We start from the raw sequence: 24,395 nt of genomic DNA on the forward strand, positions 1-24,395 counted from the left end.
AATTTGCTGGTTAGTATATGTGGTGCTTGTTTTTCCATTCTTGGAAAACTTCACTTAATAGTATGGGTTCCAGCTCTAACCAGGAAAGTATAAGATGTGCTATGTCACCATTGTTTCTTAGAGCTGAATAGTACTCCATGGTATACATATACCACATTTTATTAATCCATTCTTAGATTGATGGGCACTTGGGCTGTTTCCACAGCCTTGAAATTATGAATTGTGCTGCTATAAACATTCGAGTGCAGGTGTCTTTTTTGTAGAGTGTCATTGGATCGTTTGGATAGATGCCCAGCAATGGGATTGCTGGATCAAATGGTAGAATCACTTGTATCGCTTTAAGGTATCTCCATATTGCTTTCCACAGAGGTTGAACTAATTTGCAGTCCCACCAGCAGTGTAGGAGTATAGAATTTTTTTATTTCCATCTTGATTTCTTCGTTTATGAAGTAATCATTTAGTAGAAGGTTGTTTAATTTCCACGTTTTTGTGTAGAAATGTGAGTTTCTGTTATGGTTGATTTTTACTTTTATTCCACTGTGATCTGAGAAGATACATGGTATGATTTCTATTTTTTTTAATTTCTTGAGGTTTACTTTGTGTCCTAGGATATGGTCAATCTTAGAGATGTCCCGTGAGCTGATGAGAAGAACATATAGTCAGTGGATTTTGGGTAGAATGTTCTGTAAATGTCAGTCAGACTCAATTGTTCTAGAGTTTTGTTTAAGTCCCTTATTTCTTTATTAATTTTCTGTTTGGAGGATCTGTCTTGTGCCGTCAGTGGGGTGTTGAAATCTCCGGTGATTATGGAGTTGCTATTAATCCTTTTGCTTAGGTCCAGTAAAGTTTGCTTTATGAATCTGGGTGCACCTAAGTTGGGTGCATATATATTTAAAATTGTTATCTCTTCTTGTTGAACTGTGCCCTTCACCATTATATAATGACCCTCTTTGTCTTTCACTACTTTTGTTGGTTTAAAAACTAAATCGTCTGAAATTAGAACTGCCACGCCAGCCTTCTTTTGGCTTCCACTTGCTTGGAATACTGATCTCCACCCTTTTACTTTTAGTCTATATGCATCGTTGCAGGTTAGATGTGTTTCCTGAAGACAGCATAGACTTGGCCTGTATTTTCTTATCCATTCAGCTAGCCTATGTCTCTTGAGTGGAGAGTTTAAGCCATTCACATTTATTGAGAGAACTGATAGGTAAGGTAGATTACTGTTCATTCTGTTGGGTTGGATGTTGTTGCTTTGATTTCTCTCTTGAGCCATTGTACTATCTGGCCTTTAATCTTTGGGTTTTGGTTGTTTTTATATTCGTGAGTTTTTATTATGGTTTTCTGTGCGTAACACTGTTTTGAGTACTTCTTGTAGGGCTGGTCTTGTCTTGGTGAATTCTCTGAGACTTTGCTTGTCTGAGAATGTCTTTATTTCTCCTTCATATATGAAGCTTAGTTTTGCAGGGAAAAAGATTCTAGGGTGGGCATTGTTTTGTTTCAGAAGAGTGAGAATGGGGCCTCAGTCTCTCCTTGCTTGTAAAGTCTCATTAGAGAAATCTGGTGTTATTCGAATTGGCTTTCCCTTGTATGTCACTTGCTTCTTTTGTCTTACAGCTCTTAGAAGGGCCTCTGTAGTTGATATTTTGGTCAGTCTGATGACTGCATGTCGTGACGTCTTCCTGTTTGCATTGAATCTCCCAGGGGTCCTCTGAGCTTCTTGAACTTGTATATCGAGATTTTGAGCAAGGCTTGGGAAATTTTCCTCTATTTTATCTTCAAATAGCTTGTCCAACCCTTGGGTGTTGTCCTCTTCCCCTTCTGGTAACCCTATGACCCTCACATTAGGTTTCTTCACATAATCCCACATCTCTTGTAGGCTTTGCTCTTTTCTCTTGTTTCTCTGTTCTATCTCTGTGATGGTTTTATTTAGTTGGAGGGTGTTATCTTCCAGCTCTGAGATTCTTTCTTCTGTTTGATCTACCCTGTTCTTGAGACTTTCCACTGTATTTTGTAGTTCCCTGAATTGATTCTTCATTTCCAGAAGTTCGGTTAAACTTTTCTTCATTGTGTCCATTTCTTTTTCCAGATCCTGGAGGCTTTTTGTGGTTTCTTTGTGTTGGTTATTGAGTTGTTGTTTCAGCTCGGTGAGTGTTCTTATGATCCACATACGAAATTCCTCTTCTGTCATTTTGGTTGCCTGATTTGAGTTGGTGTCCGTTTCTAGGGGGCTGGTGCTCCTCTTTAGGGGTGTGTTTTCCGTTTGGTTCTTCATATTTTTTGAGTTCTTTTGCTGATTTCTTCCCATGTCGATCAGTTGTTGTTTCTTTCTTTTAGGTTATTGTTTGGGTATTCACACACCTTGTTTAGTTTCTGAGGCGTTAGGTGGTGTCTGTGGGTGAGATTGGACCACTCCCTGTATATTGAGTCAGTGGGTGCCGTGGAAAGGCTGTGCAAGATGCCGTCCCTGTCAGTAGGTGGTGTTTGCTTGGAGGAACAGGCTATGCTGTTGATTTTGTGTCCTGTTATCAGCTGTTGATCTGGGCAGAGCTGGGTTGGGTAAGCCTGCCCTCAGGCAGTTAGCAGGGGTCAAAGTTCTGTTCTCTGCTTCCAGGAAAAGCTGTCAGGGCGGGGCTGGAATGGTCCTGCTCAGCCAGAAAGTCTGCTTGTGGGGGTGGGGCTGTCTGAGACCCAGTCTGGAGCGGGCCTCGCTTCTTTCCACCCTCCCCAACTCCGCAGCTACTCCTGGGCCTCTGCCAGCAGGCCAGACCGCACGCCACCCGGCCTCCCCGGATTGTGATGCCGGCAGGGAGGTTCCCTGCGCAGAAACGCTGCCTGGGCTGGGCGCAAGGCCTCCCTTTGGTGGGAGGGTTGCCCTCTAAGACGCTGATCTGCCCCTGGAGGCACACACACCTCAGCTGGCTGTTCACAAATATCCCTTCTGTGCCCCAGGGAATGCTAGACCTCAGTGCACGGGATCTGGTCTGCAGGTCTGACCTCTGGGTCCCAGAGTTCAAACTGTATCCCCACCAGGGAGAGGAGTTCTGGTCCCAATTCACCCACAGGGAGCCCAAGCTGTGTCTGTGTCTCTCAGCCTCTGAGTCGGCACTGTTCTCCTGGGAACACCGTGCCAGCAGCACCTGGGAGGGCTGGCGGGTAGGGAGCTCACAGTCTGAGTTCCCCTGAGTCAGCTGTAGGGTCCCAAAAGGGAAGGTCCCGTTCCCTGGAGGTGCCTCCGGCTGGTGGCTGTATTGTCTCTCTGGGCAGCCACAGGTAGGGTCGGTGGAGGGGAGAAGGAGGCAATATGGCACCTGCCGCGCGGCTCGGGTCTGTGCACACGGAGGTGCCCCGAGGGATTTGGGAGTCTGGTGCCGTGTCCGCTACAGGCTCACCGCTAGCTGATGGCGGCCGTCTCTGGGCTGGTGTCCGCAGGTCTCTCCACCCGCTGGGAGGCCCACCAGCAGTCCCAAATGCAGGGGAAGGGAAAGGTGATTTATCCACCTACCCTTCCCGCTGGTCTCCGGGCTGCTCCCGCAGTCTCAGCTTCCAGTTCTCCTCCACAGCCTCCTCCCGTGGAGTCTCCCAGGGTCTCAGATACCCCTCCTTCCGGCCCTCGTCTGCTGTATGCTCGCCTTCTTGCTTCTTTTTTCTAATTTCTGCTAGAATCTGTCTTTTCTGCAGAGACACTCTTTCTGGTGGTGTTTCTCGTCCGCCATCTTGATCCTCCTCTAATTCCAGGGTTTTTTTCACCTTTGGTAATTAGTATTTGAAGCTTTAGATGACTTCCTCCATACTATATATAAATATCAGAGTTTGTAAGGTACTTTAAGGGTAGGGAGAAAAACAGATGAGAGAAAGGGAGATGAATGGGTCAGGTCACATGGAGTTTATGAATTAGGATATAAATCAAGGTGTGTGTTAACCTACAGCAGCATGTCAAGGCAATATGTATTGTAAGGAACAGGTAAGAGGAATATGTTGGTGGATATGCCTTGGAAAGGTTTTTCAGGATGAGTGGCTGACAAGATTATACAAATGTGTATCAGATTATCTGTTCAGGAAGTACTAAAAATGACTGCTAGAGAAAGCCAGAAGACTTCAACTTCAATGTAACTTCAAAGTGTTAGATGAGAAAACATGGTTTCTTCAAACAGGCACTTTGAACTGGTAAAATGATAACAAAATGAAATCAAACAGCTGATATTCCTAAAGTACTCACTATAAATTCTGATTAGATATTTGCACTATTTAAGGACTTTAAAAGCACATAATAGAATATTAGCAAACAGATTCTAAAAGTACATTAAAATAATAAAACACTATGGCAAAGTGGAGTTCAAAACAGAACTCCAAAGGTGATTCAACTGTAGGAAATCACTACTATAATTCATCATATAGACAGATCAAAAATCCCACATTATTACAGCACAAAGGATACCATCCAAAGCAGTCTTTAATTGCGATGAAACCTCGCTCTTCTGGAAGAGGGTGCCCAATAGAAACTACATTCATAAAAGTGCAAAGGAGGAACCAGAGAATAAAATTTAGAAGGACAGACTAACTTTGGTACTACATGGCAATGCTGCAGGGCATATGATAAAGCCAGGCATTGTGTACTGGGCAAAGAAGCCACATGTTCTCAAAAACAAAAACAAAACTTATCTGTCCATGTTCTGGCAACATAACCAGAAGGCATGTGATAGTCATCTTGTTTATGAATGGTTTTGCCAATGCTTCATCTCAGAAGTGAAAAAATACTTAGAAGAGGAAAGGTTGGAGTGGAAAAATTAAAAAGCAATAGTATTTTCTTGGACAACTGCAACTTATTTTGAAAGTATTATCAATATCACAACTTTAAGACAAAATAACCAGATTCCCTCCCCCAAGCACTAAGTTATGTCTAATAGGAGATCCAGTTAAGAGGTACATTATCTCAAAGATTAGCCCATATTTAAAATATGTATTACAAATAACTTTAAAAATAGAAGACACATAACACATTGTATTTCAAATCTTCAGTGATCAATGATGCTAATAGATAAGTATTATTCCTATACTTGAAAGCTAAAGCTAAATGAGGGTAAAAACTTTATGGTTAATCACAGAGGTAGTAGGTAGGTGGCAGGCTCTGAACCCAGGTCTGTCTCCAGAGCTCACCAATTTTCATTATACCATAGCATCTATCATAAAGCTTAACAAAAATGGCACCTTATTTATACCCAATAATAAAACTGAATATCTAAGGGTACTACATGATATACATAGATTCTATTATTTTACACTAGTGATATATTTTTATTATCCCAGAGTGATATATATTATTATTATCCCTATTACATAAAGGTAAAAAATGAACTTTATGTAGGTTTATTAATTTGTCTAGGAAAACTGCCTCTGATTTCATAATAACAATTTTAAATAATATGTATCTTATTTATGATAAAATATGTACATAAGTAAACACAAACATTCATAAACACAAACACCATACCATTTATTAGAGCATTTAGTGTTGTATCTTAACATATATTATTTCATAACATAAAATTCCTAAAAATCCTATGAGATAGGTATTCTTTTCTCCATTTTAAAGATGAAAGTGAAGTTAACAGAGATTAAATAACTCTTCTAGACTTGCATAACTTCTAAACTTGATGAAAACAAAAGAGGGACCCAGATTTGTCTGACTCCATAGTTCGTCCTTTTTAATACTATACACTGCTAAAATTTCATTAAAGGGATATTCCTTAAGCAAATTCAGATGAAATCCAAGATGTCCTTACTACTTATTTTTTATGATTAGAGAGTTGTATTTATAATCACTACAAATGTACTCAAAATATTTACATCAAATTAATGTGAACCAGCTAAAAAGAAATCAAAGAAGTTGCCTGAAATAAACCGAATCAGCTATGTCAGGTGCTTATATTAGATTCTCAAAAGGACTAGGTCCATGTTTGCAGTTCCCAAAATAGGGAAGATACACAGTATTTCTCAAGCCAACTTGAATAACAAGAAGGAGGAGAGGGAAAAAAGCGGAAGCAAACTTTGCAACCTCCTCCTTGTCCCTAACCTTTTCCTAATCCCCTTTGGTTAGCCTGGGTTTGTTTTCCTGACTTATTTTGATTATACTCCTGGCATACAGAATACTACACTAAACACCTGGCCCTTCCCTTTTGGCCTACCTAAACAAATCCTAGATATCTTCCTGTGTTGGATTTTACTTTTTAATTTGTTTTGTTGATCCTGTCAGTCTCCTATTCAGTAGTTGACTACACTTAGTTTCTCTCTAGCAGTTGGAGATGGCTCTTGAGCACTCTCCCCTAAAAATCAGCCATTGTAACTATCCTCTCTCCTAAAATCAAACCCTTTAGAACTTAATATTCTACGGTAGTTTAGAAATGGCAGACTTGGCTATTTGAAGGCCAAAGAGAAAGTGGGGAAACAATGGTGAATGAAAGCACAACTACTACAGATGCAGGTACAAAACTAGAGAAATTGGGTCATTCTAATCCCAAGCTATCTATTCAGAAGTTATATGTACACCTATATGAAATGAAAGCTTATGACCAAGGGACAAATGAGAAAAGTATAAGAAATATTTTTTAATTCATAATACCTACCTTGGCTCTCAGTTTGAAGGGCAATGATTCCTAGGTTTCAAAACTTAGGGAAAAGAAGGCTAAGTTATCAACAGTCTATATATATTTGCTTGCCTGGAACATCATCCTACTTATTATTCGATAATTAACTAGAGCTCTCACACAATGTATAGCCTGTAAGATCTCATGAAACAAAGTGAGCCCTCATGTGCCGCTTTTGTAAGAGGTTTCAGGACACTACCCTGCTCTAATCATTCCTATCTCAAATTTCTCTAAGAGTCAGACACTTTACATTATCCTGAAAAGCTCTTATAAACAGCAAGAGGTGGTTTAGGGGGCAAACAAAATGTATATTTTAGAAAGAGAAGGGGGAATTCATCAAAAAAGGAACTTTAGAAGTTCCCATGCTTTTCCAGAAAAACAAACATACCTAACATCCTTACCAGTAAACAACATCCAGTGGTGCAAAGTAATTTTTCATTATCAGGTCAGCAAAGTAAGCTTCTGTTTCCCTGCAAGCAGTTCCATTTCCAATCACCACTGTGCTGCAGCTTCAAAGGAGAAAAAGAATGAGAAACTGAATTTCAAGGCATGCTTTGAAATCAATCAGAGAAAATGTACAGAACGCACAAATACTATTATATGATGTTCTTATTCTCTCATATATCCATGAAACCTGTCCATTGTTGGAAAAGGCAAACACAGACTTAGGTAAAATAAAAGATACTGTCCCTGCATTAGGTATAGGAGGCAGTGGAGAAATATTTTACTGTCATACTGTCTCAAAAATAGTCAGCTTTATTCCCATCTAGAAGGAACCAAAATTAGACATAAGTAAACTCTGGAGCTTGCTAAGCCATAATAAAGACATTATGACTGAATTATATATTGTCAATTTCTGAAGCTTTTAACTACTACTACATTCTTTCTTCAGATCCATAAGGAAGAGAAGGAAGGGAAGGGAAGAAAAGAAGGAAGATGGAAGGGAGAAAAGATAGAGGGAGGGAAAGAGGGAACCCAAACAGAAGAATGAAATTCTCACATTTGCCCATATTACCACCTTTATTTACGAAGGGGTAGACAGGAGAATTCCTCCAGAGTCTCCACAGTAGAATTCTCTGGCAATCTGCCCCAGCACTGTTTTACATGGTTCCTTCTCTCTCACCAAGGTACTTCCCTTAATCCCTCCCTCCAAATTAGGGGCTTCAAAGATATCTCTGGATGAGCCCATTGAAATACTCAAAAGATTACTTATTTTCATACTTGAAATTCAGCAAAAGCCTCTTTATTTTCTCTGCCTCTCGGAAGCCTTGTCCACAATGCAAGTAAACCACATCGGTATGAAGTATCTGACCTTTAAAAAATGAAAAGCATAAATCATTTTGTAAAAAATTACAAAATGTATCACACCAATAATTTGATTAAGCAAGCTGTAACAGAAAAGGAGACTGGCTTGTCTTTTAAAATGCTGTCTGAATCCTTCATATTCTCTAAATAAGACTGTCCCTAAGCACACTGAAATATTATTACTTACAAAGTCTCAAGGATTCTATATGACTACACAAAACCATTATTAACTGGATAATATGCCATGATACCTAAAAGAGAAATGGTTTTCAGTTAACACCTAACATTAATAATAGTAAACGCAAATATTTACTGAATACTTACTATACATCAGACACTACTGTCTTATTCTATTTCTTCTTTTTGGTTTAAATTTATTTATCTTGTGTAATTCTTTGAGCTGCATATTTAAGAATTATAAGCTTTTCTGTATTGCATTACATACAAAATATTTTATTTTTAAGTAAAAATATTTTTTAAAATGTGAGGGTAACCATCTAAAGACTAGAAATAATGAGCTAAGAGACCAATTTAGGAAGTTAGGAAAAGAACAGAATAATCCCAAAGAAAGCAAAAGATAGGCAATGATAAAAGCAGAAATTAACAAAATAAGAAAAAAATACAATGGAAAGATCAACAAAGTTTAAAGTTAAAAAGCACTTATAGGAAAAATACATACTTTTAGCAATACTTATCAAGAAAAAGAAAAGACAGAAGATACAAATACACCAATACTAGAAATGAAAAGAAGATATAACTAGAGATTGAGCAAGACTAAAAAAATACAGGAAGACTATTATAAACAACTTTATGTTAATAAGATTAAATGATAAAATGGATATATTCCTAGAAAAAAATATTACCAAAACAGACTGAGGCTACATATGAGTTTATGTGTATATGTGTGTGTATGTAAAATTTTAAAAAGAATTTATCCTATAAGCAATACAATAACTGAAAACTGACCCATCAACATATCCAGAAGAAAGTTTCATGACCATGTTGAGTTTAATCTAAGGAAAGTGAATGTGATTTGACATTCTTAAAAAATCTAATAATCTAATTCATCACAGTAACACACTGAGGGATAAAAGCCATATGATATCTCATTAGATGCAGGAAAAACACTGATAAAATATACTTCCCATTTATTGTAAAAATGAATAGCATAAAAAGACAATTACGATAACAAAACCAAAAACCCATGACTATATCTATAATAATGGTAACAAAACAAACAGAGCAGATGGGAACCATGTACTGAAAAGACCTCCACACATCAGCATCTGTGTGGGAGGAACCAGAGAGAAGCAGTGGAATAGCTCATGGACCTGACAACAGGAGAATCCCCCAAACATAAAAAGATACTTCCCTGGAAATCACAACAGTCAGTTGGAGAACTAAATGAAACTGGGAGAGATACAGCATAAAGATTGCCCACCAAAAATTAGAAAGAATTGGAAAACTCTGATCTCTATGAACTCTTGAAACCAATTAGTAGAAGACATCTTTCAAGACAAAAATCCCACACTGAGGAGAAACATCTGGGAATCACTCCCAAATTGAGCTAAGTAAGCATAGTAAAAGCAAAGGAAAAAGCCCAGATAAAAGAGAGAAAAGCAACACAGGCAGATTCTAGAAACTATGAGACTCTCTCTCTAGCTATGTGGGTTTTTTTTGTTTTGTTTTGTTTTGTTTTGTTTTTTAATAATTTGGAAAACATATAAGGGAAAGTTCTAAAGATAAACGGCTAGGAAACCTTTCCTGACCCAGACTCTCCTTCTAAAAGCTCTGGAAAAGCTTAGTTTTATGTAAAACTAAGCAACAGACCAGGTGCAGTGACTCACTCTTGTAATCCTAATTCTTTGGGAGGCCAATGTGGGAGAATCACCTGAGGCCAAGAGTTCAAGAACAGCCTCAGTAACATAGTGAGAAACCCTGTCTCTACGAAAAATAGAAAAATGAGCTGGGTGTGGTGGCACATGCCTGTAGTCCCAGCTACTTGGGAGGCTGAGGCAGGAGGATCACATGAGCCCAGGAGTTTGAAGATGTATCGAGCTATGATGATGGCACCCCACTGTAGCCTGGGCGACAGAGTGAGACCCTGCCTTGAAAATAATAATAATAATAATGATGATGATAGCCTAGGGTTCTTCAGGCAGAAATAAAATAATTCTCAAAGAAAAACACAGAAAAACAGAAAGAAACAAACAGTAATAGATAAGGGATAAGGTAAATATATGAGTAAATAAGAAAAAATATTGATGAGACAAAACAATAAAAGTGTCTTTTTGTATTTAAAATGCATCATACATAAATGCATCACAATAAATAGAAGTTGATAAGGGCTAATAGAGTTCAAGTCTGAGCCTAGTTAATCCTCCATTATGACACAAGGAAGGATATAAATGATGGTCGTATGTTCAAGGTTTTGATCAACAAATAACAGAAATATGAATTTTGATTCTCTGGTTCCCAATATTCCTGTTTTTAAGAAAATCATTTTCTAAGCCTTGAAAATTAACATTATTTCCAAATCCTCATGAAATGTATGAAATGAAACTTATGACCAACCAAACAACTCTTACATGAAAAGCTGAAAGACAACTTACTGGTAGGAGAAATTATAGCTAATTTGCAACCATGTTTATAACCAGGATCCACTCCCATTAAGGTGCGTCCTGGAACAGGGCTTGTTAAAAGGAGCTGACGAAGGTTCCGTCCAAACATCATTACTGACTCTTTCTCTGCATCTGATGTTAGTTTAGCTCTTTAGAAATAAAAGAAAAGAAAAAGTACTTAGTTTTTCATTCACCAAAATTTTCTGTCCAGAAACGGAGAATTCGTTTTGTATAGTTATTCCTCACAGGAACATTTATTATGGCAAAATAACTTAAGGGAAAAAACATTATATTGAAATATCATATTGAGTCATATGAAAATCATATTACTGATTTTCACTAATCACAGTAATAATACATGGTATCATAAACAATTCTGAAGCAAACCTTATGAGTTTGTAATACCCATACTCCGTATCTGCTCTTCATTATATACAAAACCCATGTGTATCTGTGTGTGCGTGAGAAAGACAAGAGTATACAGATTTGGATGTCCTACGAGATGTCAACTTAAAGTTTATCAACTGATTAAAACAGAAACAGAAAATGAGAATGACAAATCATCAAATTTAAGTAGTCCTCTACAACAATATTTAGTTTTACACCTTCACCTATAAATATCTCTATGTCATCTTCCCACTCTATTCTTCACATCTATGCCTTTGTCATTCTCACAGTAATGAGACATGATCTCAGATACTAACAGCCAGTCCAGAACCATGCCTCATATAAACAACTTCCCAGTTTTATCAGAGAAGTTATTAAAAGTCTAATTTTAAGACTTTCTAGGATAAAAACCTGTGTCTATAATGGGCTTAAAGTCATTCAAAAACCAAGTTTTATACTATTCATCTACTCAACAGAAGTTCTCAATATATTATCTCCTGAAATTCATAAGAATTTATAAAAAGTATGTCTTTACTGGTAGAAGAGATAAAAAAAAAAATGCATGCCATTGGCCACAAGAAAATTCAAATTACAAAAGCTATTCAAAGCACATTTTGTTATCAGTGTTGATGTAGAATGATCTACATTATGAAGATGCACACAGCTAACTACTATTTGCTTCTCTGGCTCAATTCATTTTCATAAGGCTTTTCTCTTCTCTAAAATTTCACTATCATTCTCCCTGCATTGAGTGAAACAAGATGAAAAGTAACATTACAGGTACTTCTAAATCTTTTAACTTTATTAGGCAAGTATTTGTTGTTAGTCTTTTACACAATGATTGGTGTGAGAGATACAAAGCTGAAAAGACAAGATGCCTCCCCTGAAGAATACTATCTGGTGGAAAAAACAGAAACATAAACAGACAAGTCCAAAACAATGATAAGTGTCATGCTAATGGGAACTCACAGGAGGGATAGCTAAACTAGGAAAACTTTCTAGAAGAGATGTCTTCTCAGGTAAACCAAGAAGAAAAAGCAATACCACTATGCAAACAAAGGTAGGGACAGTAAATGGCAAGCAGGGAGAAGATACCCCAGATAATGGAAGCAGCATATGTAAAGGTTAATGGCTCATTACAAAAAAAGCAAATAATTTAATATGCTAAAGTAAAAAGAAATAGCAAGACATAAACCCATAGAGGCAAGAAAAAACAGATTGCAAAGGGTCATGTATGTTCTTCTAAAGAGCATGGATTTTATCCAGGAGACAAAAAAGACCATCTAAAGGATTTTAAGCACAAAATAATGAGATGAGAATTCTAAAATAGCAATGTGGAATATGTATTGGAAAGGCAAGACAGAAAACCAAGATCATCTATAACCCTAGTTCAGTAATCCAAACAAAAAAATAATGATGTCCTGAATTAGGATAGTAATCATGAGGCCGGGCATGGTAGCTCACACCTGTAATCCCAGCACTCTGGAAAGCTGAGGCAGGAGGATCGTTTGAGCTCAAAAGTTCAAAACCAGCCTGAGCAAGAGTGAGACCCCATCTCTACTAAAAAAATTGAAAGAAATTAGCTGGACAACTTAGAATATATACATAAAAAATTAGCCGGGCATGGTGACAAATGCCTAGAGTCCCAGCTACTTGAGAGGCTGAGGCAGGAGGATCGCCTGAGCCCAGGAGTTTGAGGTTGCTGTGAGCTAGGCTGACGCATGGCACTCTAGCCTGGACAACAGAGTGAGATTCTGTCTCAAAAAAGAAAAAGAAAAAAAAAAAGATCATGGAGATAAAGAAGAGGAAAAATTCAAGATATAATAAAATATGGCAAAATAGGTAACACTTGGTAACTGACAATGTAGGATTGATGAGATAGGTATAAAATAGGTGTGAAAAACATGGATGAATGACCATGACAGTCACAGGAATAAGAAATTAGGCTATGCATAGTATAATAAATAAATAAAAATTTATAAGTATAATAAATAATAAAATGCCTACAAAATAATATAGTCTATACAATCTCTTTTAATATATACACATGAAAGGGGAAAAGTGTGGTTAACAATGGTTATCTCCAGGCAGTAAAATTATGTTTTCTTTCCTTTGTACTTTACTGAGTTTTTCAATTTTTCTACAATTACAAAAAATTCCTTTTTAATTAGAGAAATAAAGTATTTTTATTTTAAAAAAATCGACTGGGAGTTCCTGCTATTCAGGTAAGCATTTCTATCAAGAGATATATCTGTAGACAAAATCTGCAAACTAACTTAGAAACTATAAGTTCTATTTTCTTAACCATAGGCATTTTAGAAAGAGAGAAGGAAAATACTCTTGCTTGCTCAGTGTTAATAGAAATCAGAAAAAGATTATACATTAAACCTTAATGAAATTATTATACATGCAATGAAACTACTTGAATCAAATATATGCAAAAATGTCAAAAGCACCACTGGATATTATATGCAACATGAGAAAATAAAATTTTTAAGAAATTTTTAAGAAATACAAAAATGAATTAACATTTTAAATAACTTTTTTTCCTTCATTAAGATCAGAATTCCTTATTTTTAAAGTTCATGCCCTCACACTCAAAAGCAAGCAACATTACTTCAAACAAATTTAAAATGAAGTAGAATTCCAAAAGGAACAATATTTTTAGCACACATCTAGGCTCAAAGGGATGAAATAAAAGATTGAATGAATTTAATAAAAAGAAATCAAACAATGCAGCTATGTGTCTTTTTTAATAATACCTACTCGCTCCCTGCTCTGAACAACTCTGAACTTGATGGTCAAGTACAGCAAAAGAGAAACAGACAAACATTACACAGATTGCTAGAAATTCTAGTGAGGTTGATGAAATGGCTAGAAATCTACATTGCCAAGGTAGCCCTTGCTGAAATCTGTGAGAATGAGAGAATCAATATAATAAATAGAAAAGAATGTATGAGGGAATGGCTAGTTCCTAAAGAATGGATACAAAGACATCTAGAAAAAAGTGAGAAACAGAGGTTTTGCCTTCCTACATTCCTTTTCTTTCCATCTTCTCCCCTGAAAACAATTCTGCACCTCATTCTTTTGCAGTTTTCATCTTTATTACTTAGTCCATCTAGTAACTAGTCCATTTACATGGTCACCTCAATAATCTGCTAATATGCATCATTGCTGATAATTTTTCATCCAAACAATTCCTATTTGGAATTAAAAACATACTAGCTTTCTCTCTTTATAGTAATAAATTTATCATGTCCTCCACTGATTTCTTTATGCCTTTTTTGGCTCTCTTACCTCTAAAAACCTCCTCCAACTAACTTCTCCATTAATTTCTCAGTTGCTGCTTCTAGGCAGAATCTCTTTTTTTTTTTTTTTAATTTATTTATTTTTTATTTTAGCATATTATGGGGGTACATGTGTTAAGGTTACATATATTTAGGCAGAATCTCTAATCAATAAAACCTTTTGTTTGGCTTGGTTGTTAAATTGTAAGACTAGTACTGTAGGATGTGAAGGGGTATGCATTAAGTGATCAAGATTTGAAAAGTATATTGTAATTAAGAACCATGTTTTATGATCTATACATATGAATGCATCGACAGATTGAAATCAAAGCTTAAATTTAACTCTGTGATTCTGACTAAATTCTTTGAATTGATTAATCTATCAACAAATATTTACTACATGTTATAACAGGACTCGTACCATACATAATAAACAGTACACGAAATCAAACAAGACAAGATGCATACCTGAACTCTCTACAGAGAAGAGGATAAATAAGGCGTTTAAAGGAATCGTCCAGTGAATTATGTAAGATCTTCATTAACTCTGGCCTTGCAAAACCACGTGGTCTCCACCTACAAAAAAGAAAAGTCCATATTAAAACTGATGTAACAATAATGAGACTATGAAAGGGCTCCTAGAAGGGTGGAGGTGAAATAGAGAAGGACAAGAAATCTTTATTGAAGCCAATGTAACATAATCTGTGAGGAGAGGTTGTGGTGTCTGGAAATTATTACTATGACATCTGGAGTTTTTATTTTTAAAAACCTGGAAACTATAATCAGACATAAAACTTAAGGGAAAAAAATTTCCTCTTCTGTGACATGTCTCCAAACTGTTATTAATAATGGCCAAAATCTTAAGATATAAGAAAGTCATCGAAAATTTACTATAGCACTGCTATGGACTCAATTGTGTCCCTCCTCAAATTCATACATTAAAGCCCTAATCCCCAATGTGATGGTATTTGGAGATGAGTCCTCTGGGAGATAATTAGGTTTCATATCATTATAAGAAGAGGCACCAGAGAGCTTGCTCTCTCTCCCTCTCTACCATGTGGGAACATAGGAAGAAGGCAGCCCTCGGCAAGCTGGGATGAGAGCCCTTACCAGAAACTAAATGGATGGCACCTTGATCTTGGACTACCCAGGCTCTGAACTGTGAGAAAATAAATTTCTGTAGTTTAAACCACTCACTCTATGGTATTTAGTAACAAACAGCAATCCAAGCTAAGACAAGTACCATATCTTTCTTTTCTCATGTCTTTGTCTCTTCCCAAGAGTTAAAGTTGACTAAGCAAAGGAGAAAATGTTTTCACCCTTGCTTCTTGCCATTTTTAAGTAGAACTTAACTCTATTGTTCAAGCCATACTGCTCTAACCAGGCAGCATTTGCATACATACTGAGGAGTGAAATGCCACAGAACTAATTATTAGTGGACATGGGGAAAAAATAGAAAAGCTCAAGCTAAAAGGACAAATGTAGCCCTACCCATTCTGGGTTTGCATCTATTTACTGCATCTCTGTCCTTGTCCTTCAATAGAGCTTGAATAGAAACCATTAACAAAATATTAATGGTTTCTACTAAACTATTAACATATCTTAAGGGTACTCTCATCTCCCTTACTTATCTCAGGCTAGGAAATGAACTAAATTTCAGTGAACAAATATTTAAGCATTTACAACCTTTGTAACTTACAAAGCTTACATAATAGCAACTAACTGAATCCCTTCCTTAAAAGGGTGTTATTTGAGCAACATATAGTTTTGTTTTTAAATTTGAATGAAGGTGTTTTTAGGCAGGACATGTACCCTTCCACCCAAATCCCTGCTACTCCTTACTTTCACCTTTACTTTAAGGAATGAGTGGTACAAATGAATAGAAAATAAATTACACACAAGCCCTATTTTCAATGAAACAAATATTTGAACAAATATATAGCACAACAAATGGAAAAACAGAAATATGTAAAAGACAAAGATACAGAGAGCCCAAAAGGAAGAGTAGTAGCAGTCAAACACACTAGTTAAAAGTTAAGATCTGACCCAGATTGCCTTGGTTCATATTATGCTCTACCACTTTCTTGGCAGATTTACTTTACCATGTCTGTGCTACTATTTCCTCATCTGTAAAATGGAAATAATAATAGTACCTACTTCATTGAGCTGTTTTAAGTTAATATATGTAAGTGACTTATAATGGTGTCTGACACATGTTGCTATTAATATTACTTTGGGGCATTCAATGTCAAGAAAGATGTCTTATACGAAACATCTGAGAGGGGTTTTAAAAATGAATTGTGGTTTATTCACCAAGCAAGACAAAGCAATAAGCCCACTCTGAGAAAAAACCCATAGCATATGTAAAAGCTCAGAGGCAGGATCAAGTGGAGACAGGAGGAGAGGCTAGAAAATAGGGTAGTGGCTGGATCATAAAGAGTCTTATACACAATGCTATGGAGCTTGGCCAGGTAGGAGAGAATATAGTCCTGCATTCCAGAACAATATACTAAGAAGATAGTCCTTAGAGGCAGGAAGACTCAAACAGAGTGATTTTTTTTTTTTAATGTATATATCTGCTGCGGATAGGGTCATTACCTTTAAGCCAAAGTTTCCCCATTGCTTGCAGGAAAAAGCCAGAAATCTTTAATATTACTTGCCCATTCCCGCAAAGCCCCAATAGTCGTCTTTAAACCTTAAGATCCTTCTTCAGCTTGAACTGCTCTGCTCTCTTCCCTGGAACAGAGTGTTGTGGTTCCATTTTATTTTTGAGGATGCCTCAATTATATCCATTCAATCAGACTCAACCCTGAAAACTATGTAACAGCTATATCCACCTCCTATATTACAAGAACTCCTTTTGGTTCCTTATCTAACAATTTCTGCCCCTTCACTGTCTTGCTGAGAACTATTCACAGGACTACCACACTAAGGAACATGAAACAGTATAATGAATTAACAGATATTACTACTGTATCTATAAACTTACTTATATATTACTACTGTATCTATAAACTTAAAGTAAATATAATGGGTTTGCCTTACAGGATATCATCTCAAAACTTGATTCTTCCTCTGATTCAACAGTTAAATACTTCTTAATAAAACTAAGAAGGACTTCACTTAAACCAAATTCCACAATACAAAACACAAACTATATAAGATGTACACAAGAAAGCACAAAATTAAGGTGGAGGTCACAAACTCAAACACCTATAACGACCAGGATAGTACTATAAACAACCAAAAATACCCAAGTACTAAACTGTATGTTTTGACAGAGATATGTTTGTTCACCCATTATACACAAAGAAATATTCTCCTTTTTGTCAAAGAAATATGCTCTCTCCATTTCTTATCTATAAGATAAAGATAGGCTCTCTCCACGTAGCTTTCATTTTGCCACATTTAAAAGAGAACTAGGCCGGGCGCGGTGGCTCACGCCTGTAATCCTAGCACTCTGGGAGGCCGAGGCGGGCGGATTGCTCAAGGTCAGGAGTTCAAAACCAGCCTGAGCGAGACCCCATCTCTACCATAAAAATAGAAAGAAATTAATTGGCCAACTAATATATATACATATATATAAAAATCAGCCGGGCATGGTGGCTTGTGCCTGTAGTCCCAGCTACTCGGGAGGCTGAGGCAGGAGGATCGCTTGAGCCCAGGAGTTTGAGGTTGCTGTGAGCTAGGCTGACACCACGGCACTCACTCTAGCCTAGGCAAGAAAGCGAGACGTTGTCTCAAAAAAAATAAATAAATAAATAAATAAAATAAAATAAAAGAGAACTAGATACAGGAAATAGTTCCCCTTAAATCTACTACATGAAAAACAGCAGCACCATTTTAGAGAATATAAATTTACTTATCAAGTCAAAGACACAAAAATCTACAAACTCAAAAAGACAAGTTCTGGTGACCATATAATCCAATTCACGCACAAGAACTACTGAGATCATTCCTTCACATATGTTTTTATTTAAACAACAAATGTGGAAACTTGGATTATTGGGGTTCTGACAACATAACAACTATTTCAGCATCTGACAAACTTAGAAATCCTCTCATACTTATCCTCTGGTACTAGCATCATAAAATTACAAATGATGAATTGTCAGTTGCCGATTTGAATCTAAATATTATTTTTAATACTAATACATTAGTGTTAAATTCCTCCTTGTTAATGCTAATTGAGTTAGGTAATAAGATTTCCATTTAAATCATTCTTTGCCCTAATTATACAGTGGTTTATATATTTATAGTATGATAGCAAATAGTACCATCATCTTGTTCAAGTCATACAAATGTCATGTTTCACTTTACTTCTCCCTGACCAAGCTATCCACCATTTAATCAGATACTTTGTTCTACCCCTATAGACTCTACCTCCTAAATATGTCTACTTATTTCTTATTACTACCACCCTAGTCCAAGCTACCATCATCTCTTGCTCCCCATTTACTCTTGGTTCCTTCCAAATAATTGTCTATACTATAGCCAGAGTGATCTTCTTAAAATGTAATCTGATCATAACACTCCTCTGTTTAAAACCTTTATTGGGTCTTACCACCCTTAAAATAAAAAACAAAATCCTTAGCATATCTAGAAAGCTAGGTATGATCTGGCCCATGCCAATATCTCAATCTTCACTTCGTGTCACTTATCTTCCCTCTTCTGTCTCTGTCCTACTTTTGTGTCCAGCTCATGCTAGAGTTCTCTGGTACAAGCACTTACAAGTATACTGCACCTCTTCATAACTCAATGCATTCTTACCTATTTTCTCAATGTTGTTCTCAGTAAACTACATTATCACCAAGGACAGGCAGTAGCATATTTGTCTAATTTACAAGCAAATCTCCAACATCTAGCACAAAACCTGAATGGATGAGTATGTTGGGGACGAGGATAGAAGAAATAGGAACAAAGAGAATAAAAAAAGAAGAAAAGATTCATTGAGTAAGCATCTACAGAGTTATTCGAATATGTTTAAAGAAAAAAATTGAGAAAAGTCCTTTAGTTCCCATAAAAGCATAGTTCTTGGAATTATCTATATGAAGAAAAACTTCTAAACCTGACTAAAAATTATATTACTATAGCATAATGATGTAATGTTATACTATAGGTTAAATAATATCACCAATTACTCCATTAGAGTAGAACCGAGTGATATATAGGTAGGCCAAAAAAAATCACCATAAAGAAAACCATTCCTTGACATTTACCTAGTATAACAATAATAGGTTAAAAGCATAACTAATACTTCTTTAACTACTGAGGACTGACTCTGATGCTGAGTATTATGAATATTTATAGGAAAATAAGCCAGAAGTTGTCTTCAATTTACTGTGATTTATTTACCATTACTTCTCTAAAAAGAGAATTGACACAATAATCGTACCACTTTGTAATAACATATACCATCAAAGGCTTATTCTTTACCAGGTATCATGCTACACAATTACATGGAGTATCAGTTAGGCTGGGCAAGGTGGCTTATGCCTATAATCCTAGTACTTTGGGAGGCCGAAGTGGGAGGATTGCCTGAGGCCAGAAGTTCAAGATGAGCCTGAGCAAGAGCAAGATCCCATCTCTACAAAAAATTAGAAAAACTAGCTGGGTATGGTGGTGCATGCCTCTAGTCCCAGGTACTTGGAAGGCTGAGGCAGGAGGATCCCTTGAACCTGGAGTTTGAGGTTGCAGTGAGCTATGATGATGCCACCACACTCTAGCCCAGGCAACAGTAAGACTATGTCTCAAAAAAAATTTTTTTAAATCACTTAATCCTCTAAGTCTATGAGGAAGATATTACCCACCATTTTAAGGATGATGAAACTGAGAAAGAAATTAAGTAACATACTCATAGTCACAGGTGTAGGAAGTAATACACTGTACATAATATTGTATATAATAATATAATATAATATTACAATATTCACTTCAGTCATATATTATATTACTTCTTACACCTGTGACTATGGGTTGGTTGTCTGTTTGATTAAATAGTGGCTACAAAATCTGCTCTACCAACCAAATACATTATTGTGAGGATCAAATACCTCTGAAAAGTTAAAACTAAAATTTAAAAGGCTATACAAATGACTAGCGCTATTTAAAAACGTTCTTTTAACAAATGAAAAGGATAGGCCGGGCGCGGTGGCTCACGCCTGTAATCCTAGCACTTTGGGAGGCCGAGGCGGGCGGATTGCTCAAGGTCAGGAGTTCGAAACCAGCCTGAGTGAGACCCCGTCTCTACCAAAAATAGAAATAAATTAATTGACCAACTAAAAATATATATACAAAAAATTAGCCGGGCATGGTGGCGCATGCCTGTAGTCCCAGCTACTCGGGAGGCTGAGGCAGTAGGATCGCTGAGCCCCGGAGATTGAGGTTGCTGTGAGCCAGGCTGACGCCACGGCACTCACTCTAGCCTGGGCAACAAAGTGAGACTCTGTCTCAAAAAAAAAAAAAAAAAAAAAAAAAATGAAAAGGATAATAAAAAATTACCTAAGTTTAAAATTTTCTTTAAAATATCTAATAAATGTAATGTTTATCTCAATCATCCTTAATGTACAAAATATTTTAGGTAAATCATATATAGTACATTTATAGATGTGTATTATCATATCCTATAAGTTAAATTTTTGTTTCAATCATCTTTAATGAGTTAAACATTTCAGATGTGCTATATAAAGTATGTTTTTGTTTATTTATTTACCTTTTACAAGCAAAGAGATGCTCTTTGTAAAAAATTCAAATGGTATAGAATATAATTCAAGTAAAAGTTCCTCTCTTTGGAGATAATCATTATCAATAATTTCTTATGTACTCTCCCAGATATTTTCTATTTAAACATATATAACACGTACATTTATTCATTTATTTCTAAATATGCAAAAGAAACACTATATATATTTTCTATCATTTTCTTTTATTTAACATAATAACATCTTCCCATGTCAGTTCCTTTAGATATCAGCATGGTATTTTAGAAAGGAAAGGAAATTCTATAAAAATCTATAAACAGACCTGTTTTGGATGCACCACCTACAGAATTCATTCTTCACTCCATCAGAAATGTTGACCTTAACTGTCAGGATCTTCAAATTTTCTCCACGGTTAATTGCCAGAATCTGGGCACAAACATATATGGCAAAGACTGATAACTCACAAAATATATAAATGATAAATTTAAACAGTCAACATTTTTGAAACAAATCAGGTAGCTATCTAGCCAAGACTTATTAGTAAAAATTGGTATATCAATTTTTTATTCATTTATTTACCATGAATGTATCCAAAATAATAATTTGTTTATACTTTTTTCAAGTAACCTACCTCCCTCATAATAAAAACCATAACATGCTTTTTAAAAATAAAATACAGTAACAAAGCCAATCTATCACATTCACAAGAACAGACTTTGGTGATATAAAATCTCATTTCACATTCTACTAATTGAAAATTTTTGACCATCTGGAGTTGGAAGGGTATACTTTTTTTTTTTTTTTTTTTTGAGATAAGAGTCTCACTCTGTCACCTGGGGTAGAGTGCCATGGTGTCAGACTAACACACAGCAACCTCAAACTCCTGGACTCAAGCAATCCTCCTTCCTCAGCCTCACTTGTAGCTGGGACTATAAGTACATGCCACATACTATTTTTTTCTATTTTTAGTAGAGATAGGGTCTGACCTCAAGTGACCCTCCCACCTCAGCCTCCCAGAGTACTAGGATTACAGGTGTGAGCCACCATGCCTGGCCTAGAAGGGTATACTTTTTATAAATGTGCAAAAATAACTTATACTAGGATAAATACAAACATGTGAAATCGTAAGTGGAATATTTAATAGTTACTAATTGTTACCATTTATTGAGCACCTAAATTTTACGGTCCATCTGAGCATTAATCCTACAGCCACCAGTGATGTGTGTATTATCGTCTTCCTTTTATATAATAATTTTTCTGAGACTACTTGTACCAAATCACAAAGGTAGCAAGTAACAAAGGAGAAAATTAAACTCAGATCAACCCATCCATGCTGTTAATATTATATTAAAAGAGCAACTATCTTAAAACACATTAAAAACACTCCTTAAAGAAGTACAAACAAAACCAAGCAAGCAGAAGAAAGGAAATAAAAAAATAATAGGATGAAAGTTAATTAAATAGAGAATAGGAAAATAGAGAATATCAACAAAATGAAAAGTTGGTTCTTTGAAAATATCAACAAAATTAACAGACCTTTTGCTAGACTAACCAAGAAAAAAAAGAAAACACTCAAATCACCAAAATCAGGAACAAGAGAGGCCCATTACTATGGACCTTATGGAAATAAAGAGGATCATAAGAGAATACTATGAACAAGTGTATGCCAAATTATATAACAGATAAAATGGACAAATTCCTAACCAAACGGACAAAATCAAATACAAAAGAAATAGAAAATCTGAATAGACCTATGACAAGTAAAGACATTCAATCAGTAATTTTAAATTTTCCCACAAACAGATGTCCAGTCCAAGATGGCTCCACCACCAAATTTCACCAAACATTTAAAAAAGAATTCATCCCAACTCTTTACAAACTTTTCCAAAAAATATAAAAGAAGGGAAAACTTCCCAACTCTTTCTATGAGGCCAGTATTATCCTGACACAAAAACCAGACAAGACTTCATAAGAAAACTAGAGATCAGTGTATCTTATAAATATAGATATAAAAATCTTCAATAAAGGCCGGGCAAGGTGGCTCACGCCTGTAATCCTAGCTCTCTGGGAGGCCAAGGCGGGCGGATTGCTCGAGGTCAGGAGTTCAAAACCAGCCTGAGCAAGAGCGAGACCCTGTCTCTACTATAAATACAAAGAAATTAATTGGCCAACTAATATATATAGAAAAAATTAGCCAGGCATGGTGGCACATGCCTGTAGTCCTAGCTACTCGGGAGGCTGAGGCAGTAGGCATCGCTTGAGCCCAGGAGTTTGAGGTTGCTGTGAGCTAGGCTGATGCCACGGCACTCACTCTAGCCTAGGCAACAAAGCGAGACTCTGTCTCAAAAAAAAAAAAAAATCTTCAATAAAATACTGGCAAACCAAACCTAGAAATATATAAAAAAAAAAAAAGAATTATACACCAGGATCAAGTAGAATTTATTCCAGGAATGACTAGTTGATTTAACATCCAAAAATCAATTAACATAATACATTATATCAATAGAATAAAAAACAAAAATCACATGAGCATCTCAATGCAGAAAAAACATTTGACAGAATCCAGCACCCCTTCATGATAAATACACTCAACAAACTAGGAATATAAGGCAAGTTCTTCAATGTGAGAAAGCGCATGTACAGAAACTTCAGGGCTAACATCATATTTAATGGTGAAGAACTGGATTCCATCTAAGACAAGGGTGTCTGCTCTCACCACACTGTACTGGAGGTTCTAGCCAGGAAAGGGGAAAGAAGTGAGGGAGGGTATCCAAATTGGAAAGAAAGAAGTACAACTTTCTCTATCTGCAGCGAGCATCAACTTGTATATAGAAAATTCTAAGGAACCCACTATAAAACTATTAGAACTAATAAAAAGATCAGCAAAGTTGCAGGATACAAGATCAATATACGAAATCAATTTCTATACACTAACAATAAATATTCTGCAAATAAATTTTTTAAATTTCATTTACTATAGCACCAAAAGGAATAAAATACTTGGAATAAATTTAACAAAAAAAGTGCAAAACTTATACAGTTGACCCTTAAACAACATAGGTCTTAACTGCACAGGTCCACTTATACGTGGATTTTTTTTTTCAACCACGTATTGGTTGTGAGAGAGGTGTAACCAATCTGGAACCAATCCCCTGTGTATACCAGGAACCAATCTGGAACCAATCCCGTGTATACCAGGGGACGACTATACTATGAAAACTACAAAACATTGTTGAAAGAAATTAAAGAAAGACCTAAATAAATGAAGAGACATCCCATGTTCATGGATGAGGAGGCTTAATATTGCTAAGATGGTAATACTTGTCAAATTTATTTACAGATTCAGTCACTATCAAATCCCAGCTAGTTTCTTTACAGAAATTAACAAACTAATTCTAAAATTCATATAGAAATTCAAAGGACCAGAATAGCCAAGTCAATCTTTAAAAAGAA

General features: G+C 36.1%; 1 protein-coding gene across 4 annotated transcripts in view; it reads right to left on the reverse strand.

Moving 5' to 3' along the window:
• SRBD1 (S1 RNA binding domain 1) overlaps positions 1-24,395 on the reverse strand; it is a 234,458-nt gene that overhangs the window by 179,907 nt on the left and 30,156 nt on the right. For all 4 annotated transcript variants that reach the window (XM_012755996.3, XM_020288584.2, XM_012755969.3 and 1 more), the window contains exons 10-14: positions 21,265-21,368; positions 14,710-14,817; positions 10,559-10,716; positions 7,863-7,953; positions 7,043-7,150 (exon numbers count right to left, since the gene is read on the reverse strand). In XM_012755996.3, the coding sequence (XP_012611450.1) occupies positions 7,043-7,150; positions 7,863-7,953; positions 10,559-10,716; positions 14,710-14,817; positions 21,265-21,368 (569 nt within the window). The remainder of the gene's footprint in view (positions 1-7,042; positions 7,151-7,862; positions 7,954-10,558; positions 10,717-14,709; positions 14,818-21,264; positions 21,369-24,395) is intronic.

The sequence above is a fragment of the Microcebus murinus genome, chromosome 3, assembly GCF_040939455.1.
Source record: "Microcebus murinus isolate Inina chromosome 3, M.murinus_Inina_mat1.0, whole genome shotgun sequence".
NCBI classification, from domain to species: Eukaryota; Metazoa; Chordata; class Mammalia; order Primates; family Cheirogaleidae; genus Microcebus; species Microcebus murinus.